Raw genomic sequence first — 13,868 nt, forward strand, 5'->3', positions numbered from 1 at the left:
CTTTGATGTCTTCCTGTCATTTGTTACAGATATATAGGAATAGATCTCTTCCTGTTCACTATCACAGACATATAAATAATATATCTGTTTCTGCCTTCAACAGATGTTTGTAGAATAGTTCTGTTCTTGTCCTGACACAGATGTATTTAGAACAGATTTGTTCCTGTGCTTTGGTACAGTCGTTTGAAGAATAGATCTGCTCCTGTTCTTCGACACAGACGTTTTAGAATAGATCTGATCTGTTCCTGTCCCGTCAGATGTATAAAGAATAGATCTGTTCCTGTCCTCTGTCACAGACGTATAAAGAATTGATCTGTTTCTAACCTCTGTCAGATGTTTGAAGAATAGATCTGTTCCTGTTCTTCATCACAGACTTATTGAAAATAGATCTGTTCCTAAATGCACTAACATGCAGCTGTTTAACTGAAAGATGAGAAACGTCTCCCCCACATTTTTCAGGGCTTTCTCTGACAGTTTGTGCAGTGTCAGCTTTATGTTCCTTCCAAACGTGTTTACCTTTCCAGGTGAAGGAGAAGGCAACTTGTAGTATAGACATAAGATGTTTGGTTTGGTGTATTTTTTTTTTATTTTAGTAAATGAATCCTTTTTCACACATTTTAATTACAACAGAATTAATACTTCCAGGAGGTGAAAGCATCTAAATACAGAGTTCATCTCTACACACTGTAGAATATACTGCTTCATTTAGATTAGGCACAAGCTTCTCCTTCACACAGCAGTTAATTATTCATTTTTATTCTGTAAAATCAGAACAAATGTGATCATAACGCTTTAAATATCTGGAAATGATTGCTTCTTGTCTTTCTTTTTAAACATCTTTATTAAAAAAACAAAAACAGTTAACAGAAAAATACTTACACAAGCTCAGATAACATCTTAACACACACACACACACACACAGTATATCTTTACACACTGTGGAATATACAGCTTTGTTTAGATCAGGCAGAGAAGCGAGACATCCTTCTGGCCCTCAGCTGGGAAGGTGCTTTTATTTTTAAACTCTCCGGCGGTTGAAGCTGCAGATTAATTGGCCGACACAGACGAATATGAAACGTGTGGGTCCTTCAGTCTCCGCCCCTGACGGGCGCTCTGATGTCACTACAGGAAGTAGGGCGTGGTGGTGCGAGGCGGGATCACCCTCTCCGAGTCGGGAACGGCCCTGAACAGCTTGGGCTCTCTGGTGTTGGCGTCTTTGAACACCATGATGGAGGCGATGTTCCCGCAGCGGTAGCAGTAGTTGGGTGCCGACCACACGGTCACCAGCTTTTCGTCAAACATGAACTTGTAGCCTTCGTGGACGAGCTGGTGCGCGCGGCAGATCAGCTTCAGGTTGTTGATGTGGACGAACTGAGAGAGAAAACCCAGAGAAACGTTAGAAAGAAACCACGACACCAGCCTGTGTTCTGTTTAAACTGGTGTATGTGTTAACTGATGACTGACTTCTCAGCACAACCAGATAACTCTCAGAATTGGTTAGCAGGTGACATGATGACCAGCTGGTTAAAAACACTGCCGTAGTCGCTCAGCAACAGCTAAGTAAGCCCAGCTCATGCTAACTAGTCAGTACTCAACAGCAGGAGGTGCATTGAAGTCCAGCTCTGCTCCATCTGGTCTTTAGTGTACACAAGTTCATTTTGTCTTATTTTTGAAGAATATCTTAAGGTTTCATTCCTTCAGAAAACTTTTTTCAGGAAATTTACTTTGATCTCCTGACATGTTTTGACAACTGTCAAGTCTTCCTCAGAGGCATCTGCTGATCGCTTTGATGTGTCCTTATGAGTTCTTTCTGACGACATAGCCTGACCGAACTGTAGAGTTGGCCACTCCCAAAAAGAACTCACAAGGACACATCAAAGTGATCAACCTCTCTGAGGAAGACTGACAGTTGACAGTCAACACATGTCAGAAGATCAAAGTGAATTTCCTGAAATTATGTTGTCTGGACAAGAGAAACCTTAAGATATTGTTCTTTAGTGTGTTTTTGTAAGTTTTTTTGGTCATTTTAAAAGATTTACGTAATTTTTCTTGTTGGGTTTTCATGTAGTTTTGTGTCTTTGTGGGATTTTTAACAAATGTTTTGTGCTATTTTGTGCCTTTTTAAGTGTACTTTGTACAATTTTCGTAATGTTCTGTCGTGTATTTTGAGCTGATTTTGTCATGTTCTCTTTGAGGGTTTTTTGTCTATTTTTGCTGCATTTTATATCTTTTCTGTGTTGTTTTCGTTTTAATTTAGGTGTTGCTTTGCTCTCTGTTGTTTTGTTCACCAGTTTTGCTCGTTTCAGAATGAGCCCAGTGTTACTGTCAGGTACTGCCAACTAGTCAGTACTCAAAGACAAGAGTTGTACTGCAGCTTTCTCATTCTGTGTTTTTATAGTTTTGCTTTGTTTTTTGCATTATTTTGGTGTATTTGTGTCATTTTTCTTATCATTTCATGTCTGATGTTTTTTTTAACCATAGTTTTGTATAATTATTTGTTTTTTTCAGTGTATTTTGTATGTTTTTTTTCTCGTTTAGTGTTTGTGTATATTTGGACAAATTTTTGTATTTTTTTGTCTTTTTGGGGGTTTGTGTAAATTTCTTGTTTTTTGTATTCTTGTTTAATGTCTCTCCACACTCTTCCCTGCTGTGTGTCAGTCCGTTATCAGTTACCCGTGAAGGCTAACTCACGCACCTCGTTGGTGACCTTGGCCCCAAACAGCCAGCCGGCTCCTCGGGGGCTGATAGCCCAGGTGTCCACGTCCTCGGGGTCCGACCACACCAGGTCACAGAAGGCTCCTTTGTGAGGGATCTCCTGGTTGCGCTCGATGGTGCGGATCTGATCCAGAGTCTTAATGTCTGGAGAGAGGCCGCCGTGAACGCACAGGATCTGCTCATCCATCAGCTGTGAGGGGAGAGAGAAACACATGGAGCTCATTTCCAGGAAAAACAACAAATAACTACAGAAAAAAGCAAATACTGGGCTTTTATTGTGAAAGGCCTCGTACTGTCTATGTAGACTTCCAACACTGACTGTACCAACAGAAGGGCTCGGAATAAGGTGTACAGAAAATTTTTAAATAATTGTTTTGTGTGTTAAAAAGGTCTTACTTATTTTGTAAATTATTGAAGCAAAACATAGGAATCTTTGTACGACTCCAAAAATTACCACACAAACTTGCTCCAAAAACAAACAATATTATAGGAAAATTGTCAAAAGGATTTATAAAAACACACATAAATACAACAAATGACAACAAAAACAGACAAAATGTAACCAGAACAAAACAGAAAATGACTAGAAAAACAGAAAAAATAAAAGAAAAATATTGGAAACCAACAACAAAAATACAAAAAATGACATAACACATAAAATGAGAATAAAAATCAACAATATGATTAAAAAAGCACACAAAACAACAAATACAAATATGAACAAAAATATACAAAAATGACAAGAAAATATACAAAAACAAACAAAGCCTTTGTAGTTTCCTGTTTTAATGCTCAGATTGGTCATTATTGTATTTTACTCAGGAAGCAATATAAAACATGTCTTTGAAGTTGTAGAGAATGAGAATAAGAGAAGTTTAAAAAATGTTTTGATCCAAACAGGTTGCCCTTCATTACTGGTAAGTGAATTTATGATTTTTGGTCAAAAGCATCAGATATTGAGGCTTCTTTATTTATTGAAGGAGTTCAAATACAAAGAACAAATTAGATTAAGATTTTTGGGTGTTATGATGGATGATGGAATCACATGTAGATTACACAAAAGTTAAAATATCCAAAATGATGGCTGTTTCCTACAAGATAAAGCAGTTACTGAATCTAAAGTCTGTATATATTATAAAATTCACTGATGGTTCCATAACTGACTTATTGTATTAAAGTGTAGAGCAGTGCCTGGAAATCATACACAAATCACATTTTTCTTTTACAAAAACAATCGCTGAGAATTATTACTGGAAGTGGAAACAGGGAACATAGTGACCCAATATTTATATAGCAAAAAATAATAAAATGTCATAATTTGATAGAACAACATTTTAAAAACCATGTACAAAGCTCATTTAAAAATCTTACTCACAAATAAGCCAAAAAAATCATTAAGAGAGAAAGTACTAAAAACCTGTGAGTAATAGAGATATTGGAAAAACCCAAATAGTGAACAGTGATAAAACAAAGGTGCATTTAGGTTCAGGGGGTCAGACTATGGAACAATCTAAATAATGACTACAAAATTATCAAAATAAATTACTATGTTAAAAATGAACGTGAAATGCGTAATGTTGAAGAAATATGCGACAGAAGTGTAGCGGTGTTGTGGTTGTTTTAAATGAGATTTGACAATGACTGCGTTGCACTTTGCCTTTGTTTAATGCAGTGATTCTCAAACTGTTTTGGGCGTTTCCAACTTTGAACGAAGGTAAACTTTAGCCCCACCTGCGCCCATTGCCCCCCAAATATTCCTGACAAAAAACACATTTTAAAATTTAATGAACTAAGAGGGAGATCTTATTTCATAAAAAAAATCAAAAACTAAATAGAACTAATCACCTGCATAAAAAAATTAATATAAAAGTTCAGCAGTCAAAAATAAAGGAAATCACCAAACTTTGTGTACAATCTGTGCCAAAAAGCTGCAAAAAATAAATACATTTTATAAATCAGGTATTGAAAGTTTGTTTATTTTTCCGCTTTACTTTACATGCACTTTAATTCTGTTACATTTTGTTCCCAGTCCATATCTAATGCAGTCTAACAATTTAATCCTCTTTTCATTTCTGCTACATTTTTAGGATTCTCATTATTAATTTCTTTGTGTGTTGGTTTTTTTAGTGCTATTAATAATCTTTATTGTCAATGAAGAAAGGTTTTTAAGAAGATTGGCATTAAATTGAAAAAATATTTTCGTTTGTCGCACCCCACCTATCATACCTCCATTCCCCACCAGGGGGCGTGCCACACACTTTGAGAAGCACTGGTTTAATATAATTATTTTTTTATGAAGGGAGCAGATGTTAATAGTTTTACTACTTTCAGCTACTTTTCTTTCACGTTTTGTTTTTTATGAAGAAATTTGTTTTAATGTCTTGAATTAAATAAATAAACAAACAAAAACAAACGGTATTCTAATGCTGACATGAATGATGATCATGTGACCCTCAGATCAGATCCAATCAGTTTGTGGCCCCGCCCCCTATGATAAAAGTTGCCGCCCCTGCTGTCCTGTGTCTGTCGATGTCTGGTAGTTATTCATCCCTGGAATGCAGGTGAAAACTAATGTATGATTTGTGTGTGTGTGTGTGTGTGCTACTCACAGCAGCGACGGTCAGCATGTCGAACACTTTGGTGCAGTATCTCCAGGCGTTGGCATTGCCGTACTTGGTCTGACACTCGTCTGTAAGACACACACTGTCAGATAGAGTGGAGGGGAGGGCGTTTGCAGGAGCAGAGGCTCACCATAGAAGCCGTAAACCTGGGTGATCTGCCGGCTCTCGTGGTTTCCCCGTAGCAGCGTGATGCGGTCTGGCCACTTGGCCTTCAGTACCAGCAGGTAGGTGAACGTCTCCAGGCTGTAATAACCTCGGTCCACGAAGTCTCCCTGCAGAGCAGAGCAGAGAAAAAGCATGAGCACAGACACTGAGAGGAAAGCTTTGTTAAACTTTCACCTGCGAAGACGCTGTAAACACTGGAACTTTTTTATATGTCCAAGATTTGTTTTTAAAATTAAAAACAAGGCAAAATTATCATTGTTTAGTTCCAGACAATTTCAATCAGTTTCATTTTTAACAACCCCCAAAGTAAATGCACAAAATAAATAATTACTCCAAAAAAGACACAACAAAAATAAAATAAAAACAAACAAAAACATAACAAGAACACATATAAAACACACATTATGACAACATAAATACACAAAAAAGGAAAACAAACAAAAATGACTCATAAAACATGCATTATGAGCACAAAAATGACTCTAAATTAACACATGACAAGTGAAAATGCACAAAATGACTCCAAAATCACAATAGGATAATAAATATACAGATAATTACTCACAAAACACATACAAAAATACACCAAAGAAAAATCAACAAAAATAAAACTAAATCCCTCAGAAAACACACATTGGGCCTATACTAAGGAGCTAGATTTCCTCTTATCGCACTAACTTCTGGGATTTAATCAGTGTGTGCTGTCCTAGGAAGCTGGCTAACGTCTTACAGGGCTAAATCACCATAGTAACAGGCTGATTGACTAACCTGGTCGGGACCAGGTTTTATTCTGGCTAGGATATGAGCGAGCACTAAAGTCCCGCCTCCTGACCGATCAGTTCTTTAGAAACGACCTGTCCAATAAAAGGAGGATCATTGTGAACACGTCACTGTGTCACATCTGATGTGATGCTGACAGGAGAGAGAGAGAATATTTATGCTTTCATTTACTCAATGACATCCGATAGGAAACATATCAATTTATAACTGATGGACTGACTTAACTTAATTATATAATCAATTCATTCATATATTGTGTGTTGATGCAGAGAACCTCAGTCCTGTAAGATAATGTAAAATACAAATATTGTCCAACTCTGATGAACGCAGCATCAGAGGCACGGACAAGGTAAAAGTGAAAGTGTCTGTTTATAATCTCAATGATTTAAGCATTAACACTCATCAATTCCTGCATTAATTACTTCCTGCTTTTACTGCAGCAACAGTGTTGCTTTTGGTCTGAATTATTGATTTTAAATCATTCGAATTATTGCCCAGTTGTGACGTAAATTGCTCTACAGTTCCTCTGTGATTGTGATTGGTCTGACGCTATAATCTCCACCTCTGTCACAAGAGCACACGTCGTCAGGGTGAAATCAACTCACTTATCTCAGCGAGTTGTAATCTAGATTCGTAGTACAGCTTCTGTCTGACGGAGAATGTTTGGTTAGCTGAAGCTCGCTAATGGAGATAAATCCAGGATATAATTATCTAGCTTCGTAGTATATGCCCATCATGACTACAAAAATGACTCCAAAATAACACTTGACAGCATAAAAAACACAAAACGACTCAAAACACAATATGACAACAAATATACAGAGAATTACTCACAAAACACACAAGACGACTACATAAATACACAAAATGAGAGATAAACACAACGGAGAAGAATATACCAATGACAACAAAAATACACAAAGTGACAGAAAATAATACCAAAAAACAATAGAAATATGTTTCCAAAAAACACAAAAGGACAATAAAAAAATAACACCAAATTGAATCAAAACAACATGCACACAAGAAGAGAGAAAAACAGACAAAATCACTCAAAAATCACACCAATCCTTTGATGTTTACTGTTTTAATGCTCTGATTGGTCTTTATTCTAATGCTGACATGAGTGTTGCTCATGTGACCCTCAGATCAGATACAATCACAGTTTGTTGGCCCCCGCTGAGATAAAAGTTTCCCGTCTCGGTAGTAATCGGTAATCAGTCAAACAAGGTCCAAAAGACTGTTTTGAAATGAACCCATCATAGGTGCAGATTAAACAATGATCGTGGATGAGACGCTTTCTGAGAAACAAAAGAAGAAAACAAACCATAAAGATGTAGTTGGTGTCGGGGACTTGTCCACCGGTGCGGAAAAGCTCACACAGATCATAAAACTGTAACACACACATTTAGAAACATCATTTGAGGACTACAGGCATGTTGGTTTGTGTGTGTGTGTGTGTGTGTGTGTGTGTGTGTACCTGTCCATGGATGTCTCCACACACAGTCACAGGAGTGGAAACAGGCTGAACATTGGACTCTTCCAGCAGGAGATCACACACATAGTCGCACAACCTCTGTAAAAAGAAAAAAACACACACACAAGCTAAAAATGTTTCTAAACTCACAAATTAAACACTGTCAGGATGGAGTTTTATTTTGTAGAACAGTCAGGAACTCTTGGCCAGCTGCAATTAACTTATGTGTATAGATGGGGAGGCGTTGCCTCAGTTCAGTGCTGGGACATTGACTACGTTTCTCACTTGTGATCTGGGCTCGGTTTCATGCCAGTGATTCCTGCATTTGGACATTCTTCTTGTTTACCCTCGCTCCTTGCTCTTGGTTTGCCTTTTTGTGTTTTTTGATTACCGCTGCCTCCCTGGACTGACCACCTGTGTGGGAAATCCCTGCTTGTCTGACCATGCCTCAAAGAACAATAAATATTGGTTTATTGCACCTGAGCTCTGCCTCCACCCCTGCATTTGGGTCTGCACCTACACCTGCACGTGACACTGACGTTTGAACATGACCTGATGAAAATATGTGTATAAAATGTAGTTTTGTTTTTTTTTTATTCATCTTACATATTATAATTTTTCTTGTCACATATTATTTCACCTAATTATTTCTTTCTATCAACATTTTTTCCTTTAAATGGCTCCTTTGCAAGTCATGTTTCCATTACCATTCATGTTCTAAAACAATAATAAAACAAGGAATACAATTTCTACATCACTTGTTTTTTTCATTTTTTGATTAAAGATTTATTTAATATGTTAAATATACTGTATATACTGTGTGTATGTGTATCTATATATATAAATGAGTGTAAATACTTTAAGTATTTTACAAAAAAGTTCTGTTCTGTGATGTGTATTAAAGGTCAAAATACTTTTTAATAAAACTACTAATGTACTGACCATGACAATATAAGATAAAAACATCTCTCTCTAAAATAAAAAGCACAGTATCGCTGTAAGGTGCACCAAATACATTGGTCTGATCATAGGCCTCAGTTTAGGGGGGGATGAGCCTCCCCCCAATTGTCCATGGCCTTTTTGTCCTCACCACACACACGTGATTACAATTTATTACTCTGTGATAAACGCACAATCACACTTATGACCTCCGCCAACTCCAAGAGCAAAGTGCAGAAACGATTTGTCTGTACGTCATTCTGTCTGTCTGTCATTCTATTAGCAAGATACCGGTAACTTGAAAAATTATGAACGGATTTGGATGAAATTTTCAGGAAAATTGATAAATGGGACAAGGAACGGGTGATTACATTTTGGTGGTGCTCTGGCTACCAAAGGAAAAAAAAAATATATATATATATATATATATATATATATATATATATATATAAATCTCCTATCCCATTCTTTTTCTCATCCACACTGCGGAACTTCTGTTAAACATTGTTTTAGAAAGAACAGTGATGTCATCAGTGTTCCAATGACAACACTGATGATGTCATCAACAGTGATGTCATCAGTGTTCCAATTAGAATGTTTTAACTGATGATGTCAGAATTCTATGCTATGCTAATGCTAATGCAGTGTGATGCTGTCTGTCAGTTAGCAAGATAACTTGAAAACTTATGAACAGATTTGGATGAAATTTTCAGGAAAATTGACAAATGGAACAAGGAACAGATGATTACATTCTGGTGATGTTCTACCAAAAGGAAGTATATATATATACATATATATATATATATATATATCCCATGCATTTTCAAATCCACACTGTGGAACTTGATGATGTCATAGGTTCTCTCAGAGTCAAGAAAGCTCAATGTTTGACAGGTAGTCATGGTAACACAGCTCAATGTTTGACAGGTAGTCATGGTAATCCTGAGTTTACCATGTTACCGTGACTGGAGTGTGTTATCTGAGCTTGGTGGAGGTCTGCGTGCTCCGAGTGCCTTTCTAGTATTTACAATGTATTTGGTAGGGCTGGGCAATTTTGCCGAAAAAAAAAAACCTGATTTTTTAAAGAATTTTTTTTCTCTCAAAGTTCTTAAAAATGACTGCAGACTAGGGATGTAACGATTCACTCAACTACGATTCGATTCACGATACTGGGTTCACGATACGATTCTCTCACGATTTTTTCATTTACAAAATGGGACTGTAGACAAATTTTTTTTGGGGAAAAAAACTAGAAAATACTGTATTATTTTCCTTTTATTTTTCATTGTCAAAAGAATTCCTTGATAAACTATTCAAAACAATGCAATTTAACTAAAAATAAATCTTGAATTAAATAAATAAAGGAATACAACAAATGAAAATTAAGCCTATTAATTTCAATTCTGGTTCTATAATAAACAATGCAAAACTGCATAATAGTTCTTCTTCTTTTAAAAGTGCAACTGAAAATGTATTTTGTGCCTTAACAATTGGACTTTAAAAAAAAAAAAAACCGTCATTGCACTGATTTACGTCATATTTGTTTGGACCAGCAGAGGGGCTGGTAACCCAGTGGTCGGTTGGCATGCAGATATCTTGCAGTGAAGAAGAGATGCTATGCGCTAGCAGACAGAGCTAATAAAAAAACTTGACTTTTACAGATATTCAAGTAATATTACAAATATTCTTTCGGTGCTAAAGGGGTAATTAATCATTTATTAACATATTTAAGAGTAGAAGGCGGCCAGAAAGAAAGTATTAGCAGACTCCTCCCGCCGCCAACACTTCCGGATACCGCCCTCTGCTGTTTAAAAAAAGTACTGCGATTCAATTGTCAGAAAATCGATATCAACCGTGATACCTATGAATCGATTTTTAACTGCCTTACGATTAATCGTTACATCCCTACTGCAGACATAAGGTATGTTAAAATGCATAAAATTAAATTAAATTAAAAAAACTTGAATTTGCAAAATAAAAATCGTTTTTATCTACAAATTTGATTAAATCGATTTTTTGCCCAGCCCTAGTATTTGGTAACACTAATTTTATTTGTTTTGGAAAGAAAGAAGAAATGGGTTGACTGTGTCACCCAGTTCTTCCACAGGTGGGTCTGTTAGTAGTTCAAGTGATGGAAAGTTCTGGAACATTAGCCTGTTGTCGATTCCTAACTTTGTACATACTTTCTCTCCATAGTAGCATATATTACTGAATAAAACTCTGTTGTTTTGGTTAACTAATTAATGCAGGTAAACATTTAGCGAATTCTGTTCATTCAATCAGTCAAGAGTAGCAGCAGCTGTCTGAAAACACAAAAGATAGTAACTGATTTGTTTTACTTTGTACTGAAATCCAAAAATAAATCAACATTTTCATCAAATTTAAAGGGGCAGTATTATGGAAAATTCACTTTATAATGATTTTTGCTACAGTGATATACAGTTATGTTCATAATAATAGCAGTGTGTTTAAAAAGGTCAAAATTATTCAAATGAATTGTATTTTAATGAACACAAATGCATTGGGGACACTGCACATTCTATTTCAAAATAAGAAAATTGGAAAAAGTAATTGAATTTGATAATATTTTACAGAAAGTCAAGAAATTTAATGTTAAAAAAAATAGCTGTGTTGACATCTGCTGGTGTGTTTGGGGTCATTGTCTTGTTGAAACACCCATTTCAAGGGCATTTCCTCTTCACAACATGACTTCTTCCAGTATTATGATGTACTCAAACTGATCCATGATCACTGGTATGCAATAAATAGGACCAACACCATAGTACGAGAAACATCCCCATATCATGATGCTTGCACCACCATGCTTCACCGTCTTCACTGTGGCTTGAATTAAGTGTTTGCAGGACAAACTGACAAACTGTCTGTGGCCCTTAGACCCAAAAAGAACAATCTTACGTTCATCAGTCCACAAAATATTACGCCATTTCTTTTCAGGCCAGTCAATGTGTTTTTTGGCAAATTGTAACCGCTTCAGCACATGTCTGTTTTTTAACAATGAGACTTTGCGGGGACTTCTGCCTGGTAGCTTGGCTTCACATAGACGTCGTCTGATTGTTACAGTACTCACAGGCAATCTTAACCTCCTGGAGCTGATCATTGGCTGAGCCAATCTCAAGAGATTTTTATTCAACACATGACAATCACATGAAATCGGTGATTTCATGTTGCATCGCTGATGCATTTTATAGTGACCTTACCTAACGTGAAATCAACAAAGTGGCCATTATTACATAGCCGTAAGGACAACCGCCCAGTGCTAGTCGTGCGTGGCCTATTACGTTACCGAAAGTTATGTGACCATTCCTTGCAAGAAATTAAAATCCAATTCAGAAGGTTAGGGTTAGTTAGTCCGTAACGTGGGTTAGGGTTACAGTTAGTCCAATATGTAGTTTAGGAATCTATGTATTAATATATTGTGCTAAACTGGCCAATGAGGGGCGATACGTACGGATAGAATGTTGGTATATTGATACAGCTGCGTATGGATAGCCACGGCCAAAAATCAATTATTGTTATCGGCTGCATCCGAATAGTACCTCCTATCTCCTTTCCTATCCACTGTTTCTTCACCCCCGAAAGTGTTTAAGTAGTGGCCATGATAAAGAACGTCAGAGTTCTCTTTAAGCTCAGGAAAAGAGACTCCATGCTTCCTTTTTTACCTCCTTTAGCCTAGAAAACACTGATGTATCCTTTACCAAAGAAGATAAGATAATGCTGACTCACAATTCCTTGCGGCAACAACATTTAAAGGGAAATTTACACCCGAGTGCTTACGGAATCGCACGATGTCTGACGGAGATGTTTTATTCAACATAATTCATATTTCTGAGTGGAAATTTTAGTTTCACTTTTATTCCTCGTAGTCTGGTAGCCTCTTTTCCTTTGATTTACATTCAAACTGTGTGATTTATGAGATTATATGAGGGGAAAGCTTTACAAATGTGTTTTTAGTAGTTCATTTTCAGAAATGTGTAGTTTTTTCAGCACGGCAGATGTCACTATCCTACGCGGCAGTCAGATTATTACGTCACCTAGTTGAAGTGCATCTGATTGTAAAAACAAAGGATGTGTCTATTGATACGGAAACATATCAATAGCCCCAAGGACTACGGGTACGTTTTCCGGACCATAAGCGTAATGTGCCTGTGTTTTCACTGTGTCAGGATTGCCGCAAAGATTCTTCCTTTCACTGCCGTGGGTTAAAATTCCACTGTTGACATATATATTTTTTCATTTTGACATATTTAACATGCCAAATTCCACCTTTATAAATACATATACAAAAAAATAAACATTTTAGGGTAATTCCTGGGTTAGGGCTAAAATAAAAAGGTCAGCGGGGTTGCTAAAAATAAATATGAGCTAAAATAAAACTGACTAAACTTTAAGTCATGTGGTGCACCTATCACGTCACCTAAACTGGCCAATGAGGGGCGCTGCGTATGCATAGACTGGTCTATTGATACGTTTCCGTATCAATAGCCACGGCCCAAAACAAACGTGATGGCCGTTTCCTAACTCCTTACCTTAACCCAGTGACGTCATCCACGGGGTTATGGAAATGTTGATAGGAAAAACTATTCGGACGCAGCCATCGTCTTAAATTCACTTTTACTGATAGCTATTGCCCTCTCCACTCTTCAAAGCAAACGGACGCCCTTGGGTCTGAAAGTGTGTGACAACAGCCGCTGATAAAACCCGCTGACACTTTATAAAGTTTCATGTTTGCTCTGTTAAAGGGAACTGTTACACTGGTTAGCATCATTAGCTCGCCCATGCTAACAGTCGCTTATCCTGCCGTTTCACGTCATAAATCAGCACTGAACGCAGAACCTGACTGTATGTAACTAACACTTACTTTGAAATAGAAATTATAATTACCTTTAGGTCGTTTTCAGGCAAATATTTACACTGTTTGGCGATTTCTGCGTATTTATCCAAATCCAGAGGCGCCATGGTGCTCAAAGTATGACGTCATCTGCAAAGAGCGAAGAGCGGCCACTTAAATCATTGACCGCCACCTCCCGGACAGGAGGGTTAGGAGTATTAATAATAACAAAAATATTTTTTTAGCGTTAGTTTTAGCCCGTAAATAATTACATTTCAATATTTAGACTTCACTTTTTAATCTGGTTATTCATTTATTTATT

General features: G+C 36.8%; 1 protein-coding gene across 2 annotated transcripts; it reads right to left on the reverse strand.

Annotated features, from left to right (window-relative positions):
• Positions 1–822: 822 nt before the first annotated feature.
• LOC114469259 (serine/threonine-protein phosphatase 6 catalytic subunit) lies at positions 823–13,733 on the reverse strand. 2 transcript variants are annotated; one of them, XM_028456575.1, is made up of 7 exons: positions 13,600–13,733; positions 7,762–7,857; positions 7,609–7,674; positions 5,467–5,608; positions 5,325–5,404; positions 2,696–2,905; positions 823–1,371 (listed from the first exon to the last, which is right to left on the reverse strand). In XM_028456575.1, exons 1-7 carry the CDS (start codon positions 13,672–13,674, stop codon positions 1,123–1,125), a joined length of 918 nt encoding a protein of 305 aa, XP_028312376.1. In that variant the 5' UTR covers positions 13,675–13,733; the 3' UTR covers positions 823–1,122. The 2 variants fall into 2 exon arrangements, with proteins under 2 accessions (XP_028312376.1, XP_028312378.1); XM_028456577.1 differs by lacking the exon at positions 7,609–7,674.
• Positions 13,734–13,868: the final 135 nt, after the last annotated feature.

This window comes from Gouania willdenowi, chromosome 9, assembly GCF_900634775.1.
Source record: "Gouania willdenowi chromosome 9, fGouWil2.1, whole genome shotgun sequence".
NCBI classification, from domain to species: domain Eukaryota; kingdom Metazoa; phylum Chordata; class Actinopteri; order Blenniiformes; family Gobiesocidae; genus Gouania; species Gouania willdenowi.